Source organism: Macaca fascicularis, chromosome 11 (genome assembly GCF_037993035.2).
Source record: "Macaca fascicularis isolate 582-1 chromosome 11, T2T-MFA8v1.1".
Lineage (NCBI taxonomy): Eukaryota > Metazoa > Chordata > Mammalia > Primates > Cercopithecidae > Macaca > Macaca fascicularis.
The window spans coordinates 119,083,086-119,101,327 of NC_088385.1; the positions used below are offsets into that span (position 1 = coordinate 119,083,086).

At 52.4% G+C, this 18,242-nt stretch overlaps 1 protein-coding gene across 10 annotated transcripts in view; it reads right to left on the minus strand.

The window, feature by feature from the left end:
* Positions 1-18,242, minus strand: part of HECTD4 (HECT domain E3 ubiquitin protein ligase 4) — a 226,425-nt gene that overhangs the window by 5,628 nt on the left and 202,555 nt on the right. For 7 of the 10 annotated variants that reach the window (XM_074007934.1, XM_045366002.3, XM_045366000.3 and 4 more), the window contains 10 exons: positions 14,925-15,148; positions 14,682-14,833; positions 12,182-12,288; positions 11,321-11,444; positions 7,021-7,211; positions 5,454-5,600; positions 4,666-4,785; positions 3,826-3,981; positions 2,137-2,240; positions 1,637-1,858 (listed from right to left, as the gene is read on the minus strand). In XM_074007934.1, coding sequence (XP_073864035.1) covers positions 1,637-1,858; positions 2,137-2,240; positions 3,826-3,981; positions 4,666-4,785; positions 5,454-5,600; positions 7,021-7,211; positions 11,321-11,444; positions 12,182-12,288; positions 14,682-14,833; positions 14,925-15,148 — 1,547 coding nt within the window. Of the gene's footprint in view, positions 1-1,636; positions 1,859-2,136; positions 2,241-3,825; positions 3,982-4,665; positions 4,786-5,453; positions 5,688-7,020; positions 7,212-11,320; positions 11,445-12,181; positions 12,289-14,681; positions 14,834-14,924; positions 15,149-18,242 lie in introns of all 10 variants that reach the window. The other 3 variants (XR_012420694.1, XR_012420693.1, XM_045365999.3) reach the window with 3 other exon arrangements.

Here is an 18,242-nt window from a genome sequence, read left to right on the forward strand (position 1 = left end):
CAACTAATTTTAAACAATTTTTTCTAAAGCTGGTTGTGGCTGGGATTTCTGTCCCTTGCCACCAGACAGCCCTGACTTAGTCCTGTCTGTGGAGGTGTATAGGCTACTGCCTCCCTACATTTGGCGACCAGAATCAGGGTCCAGGGAAACTGATTCGCACTGTGTCTGCTGGGCTATCTGGGAGACGACAGGGTGAGACCCAAAGGAGACTGACTGCAGCTCGGGGACAGTGACAGGTGGACGGACATTCAGGTCTAAGTCTGGAGTCTCCTTAGTAGCAGCCTCCCTACCCCTTCACTGCAGACGCTCCACTGATACAAGTCGAGAGCATTTCTTTCCAGTACACATCCCACAACACCATGTGGTTCTGCACCCCACACCCTCTGGGGCCCTGGCCATCCCTGCAGCCAGAAGCCGCAGCTGGCCCGCAGGACCCCGCCTCGCATCCCCTGCAGCCCCAGCCTGCGCTGCACCCAGAGCCCCAGAAGGATTCCTTGGAAGAGTGCAGGAGACACATAAACCCTCAGTCCACTGTGGGTGTTCTCCTTCCACCCTTTAGACAATGCCTTGTCATGCCTGTTTCTACCGAGAAGCCACGGGCATCCGGGACTCTGGCTCTGCTATTGTCTTGCAATGGCTGCCCTGAGTGACCCAGGGGGACAATGGCAGAGACCTGGCCAGGCAGTGCCTCAGTCGGCCATGGAGTATTCTGCTGGCGTACGCAGAAGCAGCTGGCACCTCCTTCACCTGAGGCCCAGGAGAGAGCAGCTTCTGCCAGGCCTCAGGCACGATGTTCACTCTCGTGGCCTTGAGGGGCGCCGGGTGGGACGTTGCCCTCCACACTCGGCCAGGATGGTTCTCTCAGCTGCAGGGCGTGTGGTGCTGGAGAGCCCAGAAGTCAGAGCAGGCAGCCCTGGGCTCCCGGTGGCTCTGCTCCCTGCCAGCTGTGAGGGCCTGGGCAAGTCACCTCCATTTGGCGAGCCTCACTTTCCTCCTGACCTTGTGATGATGGAATAAAGCCCTCCACCCTCCACCACGAAGGAGACAAGCCTGGACACTCCCCGAGGACAGGGTGAGTGCCCAGAGCCTGTCTGGCCCATGACAGGGCCTCAGTGATGGCCACTGAGTGAACAGAGGGACTGTGGACCCCATCCACCTCCAGGGGGGTGCTGAGCAACAGCACCATGCTCTCAAAACCTACGTGTGCCCTGGACAGGCAGGAAGGGCTCCATCCTGACGCCTCTCCCTTGGTTGACCTCAGGTGGTCCCAGGGTTGACTCCTGTGCTCTGAGGCCCTGAAACAACTCTTAACCTGCACCCCTACAGCCGCTCCCCTAGTGCCTGTTCACTCAGCTCCAGGAGCCCTTACCCATGGCCAGGTGACGAGCACCAATGTGGGAGGACCAGCAGGGCTGGTCATGTTACCTCCAATCTCTGCTGCCAGCAGGGAGGGAGGCCAGAGGCCTCTGTCCCTATGAAACAAGCCTTCCTGGCAGATGGCTCACACCCCTAAGGTCCTCTGGGGGATCCCAACCCAGCCTCAGCAGGCAGCTCGGGTCTGCATGGAGTCCTAAGCAAGGCAGCGGGGAGGCCCCGGGCGCTGCACGCCCCCGGAAGAACTGTGCCTTGTACTCACGCTCTCAAACTTCTTGACGTAATTGTAGGTGAGGATGTCCGCTTCCTGCAGGTCTTGCTCAGGGTCCAAGGGCTCGCCCACCAGCGTCTTCCAGAAGGAGGGCAGGAGGTCCAGGGGCAGCGGGACATCTGCCCGAATAGCAATGCCCAGCAGCTGCCCCAGGAAGTGCAGCAGCTGCTCCTCCCCGTAGGTGATGGGGCTCGGGGTCAGGATGTACTTGCCCTGGAAGCGGAGGTGGGCATGAGGTGACCTGGGCATGGGCCTCTGTGCCCGCCAAGGAACATGTGTTTCAGGCCACCGCACCCTGTGGCAGGCAGGAGAGAAGTCACTGCAAGCTCCCAGAGCTTGCCCAGGCAGTGTGGCAAGGGCCTGTCCCCACAGATTGGGAAGGTTTCTGAAAAGGTTTAGTTTCGATGAGACACACACTGCCCCACCACCACCAGCCACTGCACTGGGACCTGAGCTTGGGGACGTGGAGCCTCCTCTCGGTCTCCGCCTACCTTGTTCTTATTGACAGCTGAGCTGGGGCACAGCAGCAGCAGCGACAGCGAGGAACTCTGCAGCTCCTTACACACCTGCCACAGGAAGTGGCGGAAAGAGCCGCCTGCAGGACAGACGAGAAACATGGGCACCTGGGGGCATCCCGGCGGGAGGTGGCACCGTTCCCTCCCTCTCACCTGCTGGCCAGAGCGGCTACTCTTTCCCTGGCCTGCCTGCCACTGTGGCGGGGTGGAAAGAAGCCACCTCAGGCCTAGGAGGCCTCAGGTCCAAGCCTGCTCTCCACTCACTAGTGGGGCCACCCAGTGATACCACAGAGGGCAAGATGTCCCCGAGGCTCGGTCACCTGTCTGTCAAATGGGAGAGTGACCGTACCTTCCCCAAAGGCCATTTGAGGATTCAGTGAGGTCACTGCAGGTCCCCACACAGGCAACCCCTCACAGCTGCAAGCCTGCCTGAGTTGTGGACTTGTTTGGTCCACGTCTGTGCCCCTGGCCCAGGCTGAGGGCAGGACCACTTGTTTCACTCAGCACTGCCTCCCCCACTGCCCGGGCTCGCGTCTGTCCAATGAATGTGTAAGTGAATGGACAAATGTGTGAATGTGCAAAGGGCAACGGTCACTGCTCATCCTCTCCTGCCGCCATTCAAGATGGGCCTTTGGTTTCCTTGCAAATCTCTTCCTCTGGCCTTCCCTGTGTTCCCTATTGGTACCCTGAGGTCAGGGAGCTCTGAGCACAGCTGTGCCCACACCCTGCTTGGTCAGAGCCACGTGGAAGCCCAGTGTGGGGGCCCAGTGCAGGGGCAGATGTTGGGCCTGGCCCTCACCTCTGCTTCAAGGAGAAGCAGGAGTGTCCCGACTGCCGACACTTGGAAGGCCAGGGGCCTGGACCCTGGAACCCCAGTTGGCTGCCTGACCTTGGGAAGTGACTTGGCTTTGTGGAGTCCCAGTTTCCCTATGTGTAGGACGGGCCAGGGCTGGCACTCTGGGCAGGTTCACTGCTGTGGGGAGGATAAGGTGTCGTGCGTGAGTCTGGGCTGTCAGTGAACCAGAGCTGCTCTCAGAGAGGCCTAGGAGGCCTGCCCATAGGATGCCAGGGTCCTCTGTCTGGGAGGCAGCTGCATTCCCATGGGGGCAGATCAGAGGAAAGGGGAGAAGGAGCTGGGTGGGGGCTCCCTCCTGCCCGGACAGCCTTTCCCTCCAGGGTGCCCAGCTGTGGAGAAACTAGGTTTCTTCTGCATCTGCAGTGGAGACATTTCCTGAATGTCTGGGGCTAAGCATGAGAGGGTCACAAGGGAGCACTTGCTCAGCTGCCAGTCCTCATCCTTGCATAGTGCGATGGTGCCATCTTAACCAAGGGCTCCCCAACACCCTGCCTCTCATGGGGCACACACAAGCTTTCAGGCCTACCAACTCCTCAGCCAGGGCCCTTCCCGGGGAGGGGGCCAACCGGCAACGAGAAGGGCCCTGAGAACAAGTGCCATCCCCAAGCCCAGGAGGGACTGGCTGAGGCTTCCACACGGGGACGGTCTGGAGGACATGGGTGTGAGGCCACTCTGGGTGCAGACCAGGCTTCTGTAGCACAGGTGCTGAGGACGCAGCTTTTACTCTTAGGAATGGAGGTCCTGGGCAGCTGGGGCTAAGGCTGGACACTAAACACAGCTCCTTCAGCGGGGAGCCCACCACAACTTACTGGTGCCGTGGACCTCCTCCCCAGTGAAGCGGATGTTGAAGGCATATGTGGGGTCGCCACCACTGGCCAGCTTGACACAGAGCTGAGACGACGGCACTGAGGCCAGCTGCCTGGCAGCCTGACAGAAGTAGGAGTTTTCAGAAGCTCTGATTTCCCCTGGAAAGTGAGATGAGCTGATCAAAGCACCCCCCATGGCAGCCCTCTGCCCTCCCGTTGAGGACAGACCCCGGGCCTAGCAGGCCTGTGCCTGTCCCTGGACCCCTGCTCCCTCACTTGGCCCCCTGTGCCTTCTCTGCCCTTAGAACATCTTAGAGCCTTCTGTGCCTTAGCACTTGTGGCTCCCACCTCTGGAACCCGCCCTCCTGGGCCACCAGTGCTTGGACCCTTCTCATTTTCTAGAAGCTTCCCTCTGCCTCTCAGGGAGGTCCTTGCCCCCCAATTCCTCTCTCGTTTCCTCTGCGCATATCCCTTCTGTCTATACGCTGTGGCAGAGACTCTGGGGAGCCTCCCCAATGCCCTTCTCTCCCTTTCCTTTGATGCTGGAATCCCCATTTTTGGCAGTCGCACGGCTGATCAGAGCAAAGCCTGCCCCATCTGACCCCATGCAGCTGGGCAGGCCCCCGGAAGCCAAGCTCCTTCTGCTATGCCCCTTCCCCGAGCTCCTGAAGGGACCTTCCAGCAGGAAGCCACACACCAGGATGCTCCAGCAGAACGACAGAAGGAACTGCCGCACCAGCCCTGGACCCCCTTCTTCTAGAAGCTTCTTTTATGTTCCAGAAATCCACTAGTGTGTTTAGGCACTGCCATTTTGCATTTTTTGCCCTCTGCAGCCAACCTCACCTCCCACAATTTCCAGTGGGTCCAAGGTGATCTCAGGTGCCGCGTGGTCCGCTGTCCTCTGCACAGTGGCATTCAGCACTCGATTCATCACGGTCACTTTTGTGTCATAGAAGATCAGCCCTAAGGAGAGGAATGTGGGAGAGGCTTGGGTGGGGCTTTGTCCCTTCCTTCCCAGTCCCCCCAAGACTCTCTTTACGTCCCTGGGTGTGGCACTCTCAGGCCCCCTGGTGGCAGCAGAGCCGGGTCCTGACTGTGGAGGGTGGTGTGTCGCATCTACCCAGCTGCTAAGTGCATGTACCCTTTGTCATTCCCAGGAGACACCCAATTTCCAGAAACAATGCAAAGAAACTAGAGTTGCAAAATGGAATGTAGAAAATGATACCTATTTTTAATTTAAAAAAAGACAAAAAGCTTTGTGTGTGCACACGTGTCTGTCTGTATGTGAAGAGAAAAGTCTGGAAGGATAGATACTCATCTGTTAACAATGTCACTCTGGGATGTAGGGATGTGGAGGCCAGATAGTAAACAGAACTTCATATATTTCTAATTAATTTGAAAACCTTAAAAATAATTTTACTTTTCAGAGCATATGTTACTTTTATAATTAAAGTAACTTCCCTTGGGTGGACCTGTTGCTCCAGAGGAGCCCAGCCTGCTAGATGAAAGGTTTCGGGGGGAAGGCATCTTCCTGGGGGGCTGCCCAAGGACCCTGCCTGTGGATTCTGGCCCTGGCGTCTTGCAGGTCACCTCTCTCTTCCTGCAGGGCCAGGGCGGGTGCAGGCACTGACCTTTGGCCTCCTTCAACAGGGCGGCGATGCTATGGGTGTACATAGGGGTCTGGCGCAGCTCCACCAAGGGCAAGAAGAAGGTCTCCAGCGTGGTGTTGAGGGACTGCAGTAAGGCGAAGCGCAGGCGCAGGCTCTCGATGGGCACGTCTGCAGGGCGCAGGAGCAGTCAGGCTGAGATCTTGGCCAGATCGGCTGAGATGCCTGACTCACAGGCAACACAGGGGGTCCCTATCACTGGGAACAGGATTGGTGGATTTTTTACCTAGGACCCTGGAGACGCTGTCAGTGAGCGAGCGGCCCCTGATGTGCCTGTGCCTATGCCAAGCAGACACAAAGGGCGAGGCCCTGGCTGGCCAGATGGAGGTGCTGGCTCTTAAGGAGTCCAAGGCCCCCTCATCTACCTTCAGGGCCATGCCAGGGCTGTCCACTGTATTATTTTTTGACTTAATATTTTGAAATAATAATACAGGAGGTTGCAAAACTGGCACAGAGTCCCGTGTACATTTCACCCAGCGTCCCCCAATGGTGATGTCATATCAAAACCAGTAAACTGTGCTACTGGCACACTGCCCTTCAGTTCTTCACCCTTCACATTGCCACAGACGGAAGTCAGGGACAACCTCTTGCCCACCTTTACCTCCTTGGCACCCAGGAGAGAGCAAGGGCTCTGCACCTGTTGCTGATGAGGCAAGCGGCTGAGCACAGCCCCTGGTACGAGTGTAATGAGCTGCTCACCAACACCTTGTAAAGGGGGGACATCTGGGAACTAACAATTTATATTTTGTGTGCAATCCTAGTTTTTTTATGGAGAAGGGAGTTTTGCTCTTGTTGCCCAGGCTGGAGTGGAATGGCGTGATCTTGGCTCACTGCAACCTCCGCCTCCTGGGCTCAAGCGATTCTCCTGCCTCAGCCTCCCAAGTAGCTGGAATTACAGGCATGTGCCACCATGCCCGGCTAATTTTGTATTTTTAGTAGAGATGGGGTTTCTCCATGTTGGTCATGCTGGTCTTGAACTCCCGACCTCAGGTAATCTGCCCGCCTTGGCCTCTCAAAGTGCCGCAATTACAAGGCATGAGCCACTGCGCCCGGCCCAGAGAACAGCTTTCTCTCTTTCGAAAGACAGGGGCACCTGAATGGGACTTCCTGCAATCCTAGCTTTTAATAAAAACATGGTGTTCTCCATTATGAAGGCTAATGCCTCTACTGCAAGCTATCAGACTATAAATGCTTCTCACTCCCCATGGCAGCCCTGGCCTCAGTGGGGCCTCCAGGCAGTGGCCTGGGCATCCCCTGCAGCCATGCATTTCTGTATCTGCTCCCTGGCTTTGCTTTCATGGGCATCTAAAAAGGCCCCAGACTAATTAGGCCACAGTCCTGGCCCCCTGCCTTGCTCTCCCTGTTTCGTCAGCCCCCTCCTTCCTTGTGCACCTGGCGCATAGCAGGTGTTCATGTTCTGAAGTGTTCGTTTGACGGGCGTCTAAATGAATCTAGCCCTTGTAAACGCCCCTTGTCAGGGGGCATGCCCGCATCAGGCAGCAGGGGAGGGGACAGGCCCAGGGCCACATACTCAGGAGACAGGCCACTCTGGGGTCCGCAGCATCCGCAGGGTCCAGGTACACCTCGTGGGGATGGAGCCGTGCGGGTGTGATGGCAAGGTGGCGGCACAGCTGGTTGATGTACTGCACGAGTGCCACGTCCATCTCCAGGGTCCACTTTCTTGAGGCCTTCTGTGCATGTCGGACATCGATGCAGGCGCACCTGGGGGTGGGAACAGGGGGAGAAGGGCAAAGTGAGGTGGGGTGCACTGGGATGACTGTTGAATTTCTCTTAGAGTCTTGTCCTCAGCTCCTGGAGCACATTGAGAAGACAGCCTCGCCTTCCAGGTTGTTACTTGGTGCCTGTACTGCTCCTCATGGGGAAAGCTCTTTCAAAAGAAGCAAGCCAAGCACGCTGGTGGGAGTGGGAACGCTGCAGCCTTCTGGGAGGCGGCACCAGGCACCCACCCGTGTCTCACTCCCGAGAGTTGGCAGCAGCGTGTGAGGGTGAAGGAGGAGCTCATAATAGCATCAGCTTGCAGTGTGTCACAAAACTTTCTTCTCCTTAGAGACAAAGTCTTGCTCTGTTGCCTGGGCTGGAGCACAGTGTGGTGATCATAGCTCACTGCAGCCTTGAACTCCTGGACTCAAGCAATTCTCCCACTACTCAGCCTCTCCAGTAGCTGGGACCACAAGTGCAAGCCACTACGCCTGCCTAATTTTAAAATTTTTATTTTTTAATTTTTATTTATTTTTTTTGAGACGGAGTCTTGCTCTGTCACCCAGGCTAGAGTGCAGTGGCCCGATCTCAGCTCACTGCAAGCTCTGCCTCCCGGGTTCATGCCATTCTCCTGCCTCAGTCTCCCAACTAGCTGGGACTACAGGCACACACTGACATGCCTGGCTAATTTTTTGTATTTTTAGTAGAGACGGGGTTTCACTGTGTTAGCCAGGATGGTCTCGATCTCCTGACCATGTGATCCGCCCACTTTGGCCTCCCAAAGTGCTGGGATTACAGGCATGAGCCAATGCGCCTGGTTGATTTTTACATTTTTTTGTAGAGATGGGGTCTCGTTGTGTTGCTCAGGCTGTTTCTGAAATCCTGGGCTCAAGCCATCCTCCCGCCTCAGCTCCCACAGTGCTAGGGTTACAGGAGTGAGCCACTGTGCCTGGCCAGTCATAAGAATTCAGTGACAGGATGCCTGTGAAGCAGTGCCCAGCACGTTCCAAATGCACAAGAATTGTCAGCTGCTGGTGTCACTGATGTCATTACTCTTTTCCCAGCAAGCCCATTCCAGAATTCACCTGTGGAGCTCTTAGAACAGATGGGCCACAGTGTGCTTCTGAGGGCACTGCTGCAGGGCTGTGTTACTGCAGCAACATCAGACACAACCCAACTGTCCATCGATAGGGGATTAGCTGAATTACACTGCACCTAACAACGCAACGCTAGGAAGCCAGGAAAATGATCAAGTGGAATAATATGGGATGATGTGGACAAATTTTTAAACAGCAGATTGCAGGCCAGTCGAGGTGGCTCATGCCTGTAATCCCAGCACTTTGGGACGCTGAAGCAGGCAGATTGCTTGAGGCCAGGAATTTGAGACCAGCCTGAGCAACAGTAAAACTCCATCTCTACAAAAAACCCCCCACAAAAATTAGCTGGTCATAGTGGCATGTGCCTGCAGTCCCAGCTACTGGAGAAGCTGAGGTGGGAGGATCACCTGAACCCAGGAGGTTGAGGCTGCAGTGAGCTGTGACTGTGCCACTGCACTTCAGCCTGGGTTACAGAGTCAGACCCTATCTCAAAAGAAAAAAAAGCAGATTGCAGAGCAGTATATCTTGTCTGATCCCACTTCAGGGGACTGAAAAAATGTACTTCCAGAAAAATGTTGGGTGAAATATTCACTGAAGCATCAGAGAGCCATGCTGTGGGCACCGAATTCCGGACATGACCTTCTGGGTGGGTAGACACTGTGTGAGGTTTTCAGAAAGGGTGCATGTCCTTATTCCACAAATATTAGGCTATTAACCCAAGAAAGGCAGGCAGGCAGGCAGATACCTGGCACAGCCTCTAATTCCAGAGCCTGTAGCACCTTGAGTGGGCCACCTGTCATATTGGGAACATTACCCTGGGGACCAGGGGAAGGGGGCGGTATCAGGTATCTCCTTCCTACAGGCCACCTCTGTCCAATCCAAAGAGTGCTCCAAGACAGACCTAAGCCTCTTTCAGAAGGGGTCCTCCATGGCTCTCTAGGCTGAATGATCCAAGCAGAAGCCTTTGGCTTCCCTTAGAAAAGTCCACGGTGAGGCAGGAAGGATGTGTCAGGGCATCATCACCGCCCCAGAGGGCCTCTATGAATGTGGCCTTTTATTGGGTATTTTTTTGTTTTTTTGAGACAGGGTGTCACTCTGTCACCCAGGCTGGAGTGCAGTGGCAGGATCTCAGCTCACTGAAGTCTTGGCCTCCCGGGCTCAAGTGATCTTCCCTCCTCAGCCCCCCAAGTAGCTGGGATTACAGGTGTGCATCACCACGCCCGGCTAATTTTTGTATTTTTAGTAGAGGGGGGTTTCACCATATTGGCCAGGCGGGTCTCAAACTCCTGACCTTGTGATCCGCCTGCCTCGGCCTCCCAAAGTGCTGGGATTACAGGTGTAAGCCACCGCGCCCAGCCCAGTTTCTGATTTCTAAAACAAGTTCAGAAAACTTGTCCCTGCCACCATAATGCAAGATCCATTCAAGGACTGACTCTGAGCCTTTAATGATGGTACAAAAGGCTGGCAGCAAGCAGTAAAGCAGTTCTTAATTCTGAAAATGGATTTTTAAAAAAAGCATGTTTTGGTAGCCATTTTCTTTATCTTTTTTTTTTTGAGATGGAGTTTTGCTCTTGTTGCCCAGGCTGGACTGCAATAGCGCAATCTCAGCTCACTGCAACCTCCACCTCCCAGGTTCAAGTGATTCTCCTGCCTCAGCCTCTCAAGTAGCTGGGATTACAGGCACTCACCACCACACCCAGCTAATTTTTGTATTTTTAGTAGAGACGGGGTTTCACCATGTTGGTCAGGTTGGTCTTGAACTCCTGACCTCAGGTGATCCACCCACCTTGGTCTCCCAAAGTGCTGGGATTACAGGCATGAGCCACCGCGCTCGGCCTTGGTAGCCATTTTCTTTTTCTTTTTTTGAGATGGAGTCTCATTCTGTCGCCCAGGCTGGAGTGTGGTGGCGCGATCTCGGCTCACTGCAACCTCCGCCTCCTGGGTTCAAGCGATCGTCCTGCCTCAGCCTCCTAAGTAGCTGGGATTACAGGCATGTACCCCCTGCCCGGCTAATTTTCATATTTTTAGTAGAGACGGGGTTTCACCATATTGGCCAGGCTGGTCTCAAGCTCCTGACCTCGTGCTTCCCAGAGTGCTGGGATTACAGGTGTGAGGCACCGCGCCCGGCCTGGTAGCCATTCTCATTGATTGATGCCGGGTGCACTTGCTGTGGACAAGGCTGAGTAGGGGTGTGTGTGTGTGTATGTGCACACGCGTGTGAGCCAGAGGGAGGGCAGGGCAGGGTGATTTCTGGAGTGCCTGGGATTCACTTATAGCTAGAAAGGGGAAACTATATTTAGTCCTGGAGCCCTGGAGAGCTGTGGCCTAGCTGTGCCCCTGCCTGGGAAGGAGTGAGGGCAATGGGGACTCGAGGCAAAGTGTGACTCTGAGGACAAGGTTCTTTGGGGTAAGAAATTGTCTGTTATGGGACTGAACTGTGTCCTCCCAGTCCCCAAACAGATACATATGTTGAAGCCCTAATTCCCAGTGTGACTGTATTTGGAGACAGAGCCTTTAAAGAGGTGCTTGAGGTCATCAGAGTGGGTTCCTAATCCAACAGGACTGGGGTCCTTGTAAGAAGAGGAGATTAGGACACAGATAGGTACTGAGGGAAGACTTCATGTGGGGACCTTGAGAAGGTGGCAGTCTGGGAGCCAAGAAGAGCGGCCCCAGGAGAAACCAGCACTGCTGACACCTTGATCTGGGCCTTCCAGACTCCAGAACTGAGAGAGAACAAGTTTCTGTTGTTTAAGCCACCCAGGGTGTGGTGTCCTGTCACGGTAGCCCAAGCTGACCAGCACAGCCTCCAAGTCAGGAGTGTGGAGGAAAAGAACAGGTTTGTTTACAAGTGGGTTAGAAAATCCATTTAGCACTTAGGGAAAAACTCAGAAATTATGAAATAACTCAGAAAGCATTATCAACAGGGGAGATGGACCAGCTCCTCAGAAATTATGCTCTTGGCTGAAAACAATTTCTGTGCAAGGTGCCAACTGAGTTGAGGGGTAACCCTCTTACCTCTCAAAATGAAGATCATAACCACAGGACAAGATCGCCCTCCAGACACTGCGGATGTCTTGCTTGGCTCGGTCAACAACAAATTTGTGAAATCCTTCCAGCGTCAGGTATTTTTCCTCAGGGACTGGTGGAAAGGGTCCAGTGTGAGGAATCTGGTGAGACCTGAGCACGTCGCACGCCTCCAATGTGCTCTGCTCTCACCACAGCCTCTCCCTTAAGGCACAACCCACCTAATTCCCCTCTCCCTCCCGTAACTCTGGGAATTGTCATTTGCCATCACAACCCATTGCGCACAGGACACTCATAAGCCCTCATGTGCCCAGGCCCCCAAGGGCTCTGTCTCCCTCAACAGGCTGCAGTTTCCCACGTCCCCTCTTTCTATGAATCTCTAAAACATCCCCGACTGACAAAGCAATTTTCCAGACAACAAGAATTGCTTTCTCTAATGCTGCCTGGGCCTTTCTGGAGGCTTGCGTTCTACTGCCCCAGCACGGGCTGCTAGCTTAGGCCGTGCCTTCTAGAAGAAAGTGTCCATGCAGATTTCCCAATTTTCACTTTTTGGTCACAATCATCTATTCTTCATCCTGGGCGTGTGGTGTTTCTGGAACTGCTATTTTACCTCCTCAAGTTCACGGTCATCAAAGATGGCATCGAGGGGCGATCCCTGGCCAGGAATATTTCCCAGAATCTCTGGAAATGCTGCCCTGCCTGATACCCCAGGGAACCCAGAGCCCAGAGCAGAGGCCATCTCAGTAGGAGAGTGGCCAGTCGGGAAAAGCAGAGGCCTGCTCCGGGGGGGCTGCCCAGTCTCCAGGATGGAAACAGGTCCCAGCCCACTCCAGGCCCCATCTGCTCATTCACCTTCTTGTTTTTTGGTAGGGGACTTTTCTGGGTCCTTTTCATCTGGTTTGCTCTTTTCTGGTGACTTTGGCTTCACAGTTGGCTTCTTCTCACTTAAGGCAGTCCTGCTGTAGACCAAAGCACTGGAATTAGACTAATGCACGTTCACACCTCCTCCCGATAGGAAATACACAGCCTCGTACAGTCATTCATTCCTGCCCCCTCCTCCAACTTAGGGCTTAGGGCTCAGACAGGGCTAGGTTCAAGATCGCCTTTGCTCTGAGTGAGAAAAGTTTACTGAGCAAATTACAAGGACAAATCCGTGCCTTAAAATGTGAAAAATCTTGCAGAGACTCTTTTCAGACCCTCTTTCTACATATTTTAGAGCTACATTGTTCTATAAGGTAGCTGCTAGCCAGATGTAGCTACCTAAAGTTAATTAAAATGAAATATGATCACAAATTCAGTTCCTGTTCACCCTTGCCACAATGCAAATGCCCCATAGCCAGTTGTGGCTTAGGGGCTGCTGTACCCAACAGCACAGATACAGACATAGCACTGATTTCTACCAGCACAGAAGCACTATGGGACAGTGCTGATTGAAAAACACCATTTCTACATAATGAATTAACTTTTTAAAACCTTTATTTTTCTGGTTAAACAATTCCTCTAGCGATTCTTGCTAGGTAATATTTTGCTATCAAGGTTTCATCTCTGTGTACTCGAGAGTCATAGACCCCGTATCTAAAGAATATTCTATTACATATATATGCATATCCACACATGGAATGCCATGTAGCTATTTTTTAAAAAAGGAATGGGGAATTCTTTTTGTACTGGTCTGAAATGATTTCCAAAATTAGTATTAAGTAAAAATGGCAGCCGGGCGCGGTGGCTCATGCCTGTAATCCCAGCACTTTGGGAGGCCAAGGCAGGCGGATCACGAGGTCAAGAGATCGAGACCATCCTGGCTAACACGGTGAAACCCCGTCTCTCCCAAAAATACAAAAAATTAGCCAGGCGTGGTGGCGGGCGCCTGTAGTCCCAGTTACTGGGGAGGCTGAGGCAGGAGAATGGTGTGAACCCGGGAGGCGGAGCTTGCAGTGAGCTGAGATCACGCCACTGCACTTCAGCCTGGGCGGCAGAGCGAGACTCCGTCTCAAAAAATAAAAAATAAATAAGAAAAATAAAAATGGCAAGGTGTGGACATTGTGTATGGTACCCAATACTGGGCATATGTATAGAATTGCTTCTATATTTATAGAAAGGGTTCTTCTGAAAGGCTACAGAAGTAACCTTGCAGGCTCAGGGAGGGGAACTTCAAGGCTTAAGAATGGTCGGAAGGAAGAGCGGCTTTTCACTGCACATGCTTTTGAATTTTGTACTATTTTAGTCGTTCAAAACTTAAGAAAATAATATAGAGGCATAAATCAAAGGTCATGTACTTAAAAGCAGTTGCTATGCATGGGGCAATTTAATTTTTTCCAATAGGCACTATGCATTTTCTTTTTCTTTTTTTTTTGAGACAGGGTCTCGCTCTGTCACCCAGGCTGGACAGGAGTGCAGTGGTGTGATTATGGCTCACTGCAGCCTTGACTTCTGGGGCTCAAGCCATCCTCCTGCCTCAGCTTCTTGAGTAGCTTCTTGAGTAGCTGGGACCACAGGTGCATGCCACCACAGTCAGCTAATTTTTATATTGTTTTGTAGAGATGGGGTTTTGCCATGTTGGTCTTGAACTCCTGGGCTTAAGGCGTTATACATTTTCTAATCTTCCTACAATAACTATGCATTATTTGTGTGGCTAAAAGAAGTAGGATTAAAAAAAATGTACGGGGGGAGGGATAGCATTAGGGGATATACCTAATGTAAATGATGAGTTAATGGGTGCAGCACACCAACATGGCACATGTATACATATGTAACAAACCTGCATGTTGTGCACATGTACCCTAGAACTTAAAGTATAATAAAAAACAACAACAACAACAACAAAAAAGTACAACATTTTAGATGTTGTCTTCATTTAGATGGGTCGGCTTTCCAGCCTGCATGGTCAGGATTTGACCACACCTGTGGATAAAATGAAACTCCAGTGTTCACCTGATGGAGCTGAGGACTGAGAAAGGAGCTCAGCAGAAAGGACCCAGACACCCACCGGCCACAGTGGCTCCTGCCTGTAACCTCGGAACTTTGGGAGGCTAGTGCAGGCTGATCGCTTGAGCCCAGGAGTTCGAGACCATCCTGGCCAACATGGTGAAACCCTATCTCTACAGAAAAATTTAAAAAATTAGTCAGGTGAGGTGTCATGTGCCTGTAGTCCCAGATACTCAGGAGGCTGAGGTGGGAGGATCACTTGAGCCTGGCTGCAGTGAGCTGTGATCGGGCCGCTGCACTCCAGCCTGGGTGACAAAGCCTGACACCAAGCTCCTCCAGAGGAGCTGCAGCCCCCCAGGCTCCTGCACGGAGAGCGCCCCCACATCTGCCCACAGGCCAGGCTGCCCAGGCTCCTTGGGGCACACACCTGACGCTGTTGAGCACGGCCTTGTCCTTGGTGGGCGGCTTGGTGATGGGCCGCTTGGTGCTCACCACCTTCACGGGGTGCTGCTCCTTCCCGGCTTTGCTGTACTTGCTCTTGTCAAACTTGGGCTTTGGCACGCCATACTTCCTCAGGATCTGTGGAGCACAGAGGTGGCAGGGAGGCTCTGAGTTTCGTCCTGTGGGGCACGCGAGGCCCAGCCTGGGTATGGTGGGGATGGGCAGCTACCTGGGTGAGCTGATCCTCCAGCACCTTTTTTGGAGGCCGGACATTGGTGAAGAAGAGGTGGAGGAGGTTGCCTGGGGTCTGGGAGTTGATCTGCTCTTTGCTAAGATAAATGTCAGAGACTCTGATGGGCTTCGCTGGTGTCAGGCTCAGCGTCTGCTCTGAATGGGCACAGCTCTTAAATATCTCCGTCAGAACCTCTCTGGCCCCGGGCACCAGCTTCTCCCCTGTTGGATGGAGAGGGGGCAAAATAATTCTGCCGTGAACATACATCAGGACAAGCCCTGTGAGCATTCTGTTTGCAAACACTGTTTGAAAGGGGCAGTAGATGGACATCAGAGGAAGGGCGAGCTGCCCACCAAAGCCTGGTTCCCTCTCTGGGCACAGCCCAGCACATGCCCAGCCTTCCTTGCCGTAAGGTGAGGCCCTGCAACCGTGGTCACTGTGGGATGTGAGGCACATGGGGGCCAGGCTGCTGTCCTCTGCACTTGGCCCCTACCTGGCTGCTCGGGGATGATAGGCCCCTCCCCGAAGGTGGGCACACTGCAATGCTCACCCTGACTCTTACATCTGCAGGGAATTAACTTCCACTGAACTTGAGTCATTGTCCTCCTGGGGCTATTTATCATAGCAGTTTAGTCTAGAATAGTCCCAGATGATAGTCAGTCAGCAAGTATTTTTAGTTGGAAGTACAACTTGTTAAACAGGTGATCGCATTCTTAGGAAATATTCTTCAAAATTGGTGCAATGAGCAGGTGAAAAAGAAAGTTTTCTGAGATACAAGAAAACTGTCTATGAGCACTGAAAAAATATTTTTTTGTTCCCAAACAAGCACTCCAGAAGGTGCTCTCGCCTTTCCAAAGGGCCAGTCATGAACCCATCTGCATGTTCTCAGGAATCACTCCCTTCTCCTGGCAACCCAGGCCCCTCACTCCCTCTGGCCTGCTCCGTCTCCTGGGGAGTCTGGCCTAGGCCAGGCCCAGCTGTGGCAACTCCAGCACATCTGGGCTGAGGGTGGGAGGGGCAGGTGCGGGGAAGAGAGAGGCTGAGCCCTAAGCTGACTCAGCAGAGTCACAAGTTGAAAACCCATGAGGCCAGGTGCGGTAGCTCACACCTGTAATCCCAGCACTTTGGAAGGCTGAGGCAGGTGGGTCACTTGAGGTCAGAGTTCGAGACCAGCCTGGGCAACATGGTGAAGCAAAATACAAAAATTAGCCAGGCGTGGTGGCGTGTGCCTGTTGTCTCAGCTACTTGGGAGGCTGAGACACAAGAATCACTTGAAACCAGGAGGTGGAGGTTGCAGTGAGCCGAGATGGTGCCACTGCATTCCAGCCTGGGTGACAGAGTGAGACTCTGTTTCAGAAAACAAAACAAAACAAAACAAAACAAAACAACAACCCTCACAAGAGGAGTGTACCTGGCACCATGAGGCATATCCATGCAGTACCAAAAGACCAGGTACCATATGTGGAAAGTTTGACTGTAAAAGAACCAGGAACTAGAACTAAAATTCAGTATCTAAGTATGAGAAGACTGGGAAAGACAATCATGGCAGAAAGACCTCAGGCTTCCTGTCAAGCAGACCTGACATCGACCTTGGGGGCAGCTGAGAGCTGAGGGGGCAAAACACATGCCAATAAGGGACAGGACTGGGACCAGGATGAGCCCACCGAGGCCTTTGCTCAATGCCAGGCAAGATTTAAGGAAATGCCAAAAACCTCAGTCATCAAGATAAACAATACTTTACTGTAGTATTTTAATCAGTCAAAATTATTTAGTAGCGCTTGTGAGCTAAAAAAAAAAAAAAAAAAAAAAATATTGGGCAAGGTGGCTCACGCTTGTAATCCCAGCACTTTGGGAGGCCAAGGCAGGCCTCCGCAGGATTACCTGAGGTCAGGAGTTCAAGTCCAGCCTGGTCAACGTGGTGAAAACCTCTCTCTACTAAAAATACAAAAATTTGCCAGCATGGTGGTGCCTGTAGTCCCAGCTACTCAGGAGGCTGAGGTAGGAGAACTGCTTGAACCCCAGAGGCGGAGGATGCAGTGGGCCGAGATCACACCACTGCATTCCAGCCTGGGCGACAGAGTAAGACTCCATCTCAAAAAAAAAAAAAAAAAAAAAATTAATGTAAAAAAACCTCCATAATAAGCAAAATATTTACAGTGCTGTGCTGACCGATATCAGAGCCCGAGAAAAAGATCAGTAATGCTGATCCTATCTTTATTTAAAATTTTAACACTTTGCTGATCATGGATACTTTACATTAATTTTGACTTAAAAAAAATGTACTAGAATATTTATCTTACTGAGTTTTCTGGAGCCCCATTAAATTGTGTCCCCAAGATCTCACTTACCTCACCCTGATCCTACCTCTGAGGGAACATTTCCAGATTTCATGATTGGGGTAAGCAAGTTTTTTTTTTTTTTTTTTTTTTTAAAAGATGGGGTCACCCAAGTTGGACTGCAGTGGTGTGATATCAGCTCACTGCAGCCTCCGACTCCTGGGCTCAAGTGATCTTCCCAGCTTAGCCTCCTGAGTAGCTGGGACTACAGGCATGCGCCACCATGCCCAGCTTATTTTATTTTTTGTAGAGACGAGGTCTCACTATGCTGCCCAGGCTGGTCTCAAACTCCTGGGCTCAAGCAATCCATCTGCCTCGGCTTTCCAAAGTGCTGGGATTACAGGCATGAGGCACTTTGCCGGGCCTGGGGTCATAATTTTAAACAACAAAACCTCTACTCAATATTACATTTTTTGGCTGGGTGCAGTGGTTCACACCTGTAATCCCAGCACTTTGGGAGGCTGAGGCGGGCGGATCACCTGAGGTCAGGAGTTTGAGACTGGCCTGGCCAACATGGTGAAACCCCGCCTCTACTAAAAATACAAAAATTAACTGGGTATGGTGGTGTGCCTGTAATCCCAGCTACCGGGGAGGCTGAGGCAGGGAGAATTGCTTGAACCCGGGAGGTGGAAATTTCAGTGAACTGAGACTGCACCACTGCACTCCAGCCTGGGTGACAGAGCAAGACTCTGTCTTAAAAAAAAGAAAAAATTACAATTTTGTACTTCAAAAACACAAAACAACATAGCAACTCTATGACGAAATTTCAAACATTAAAGAATTAGATTAAGGCCGGTGTGATGGCTCACGTCTATAGTCCTAGCACTTTGGGAGGCCGAGGCTGGAGGACTGCTTGAGTCTAGGAGTTTGAGACCAGCCTGGGCAACATAGGAAGACTCTCTGTACAAATAATAAGTAAAATAATTTTTTTTAAAGAAAAGAATTTTAAAAAGAAAAAAGGAATAAAAAAAGAAAAAAA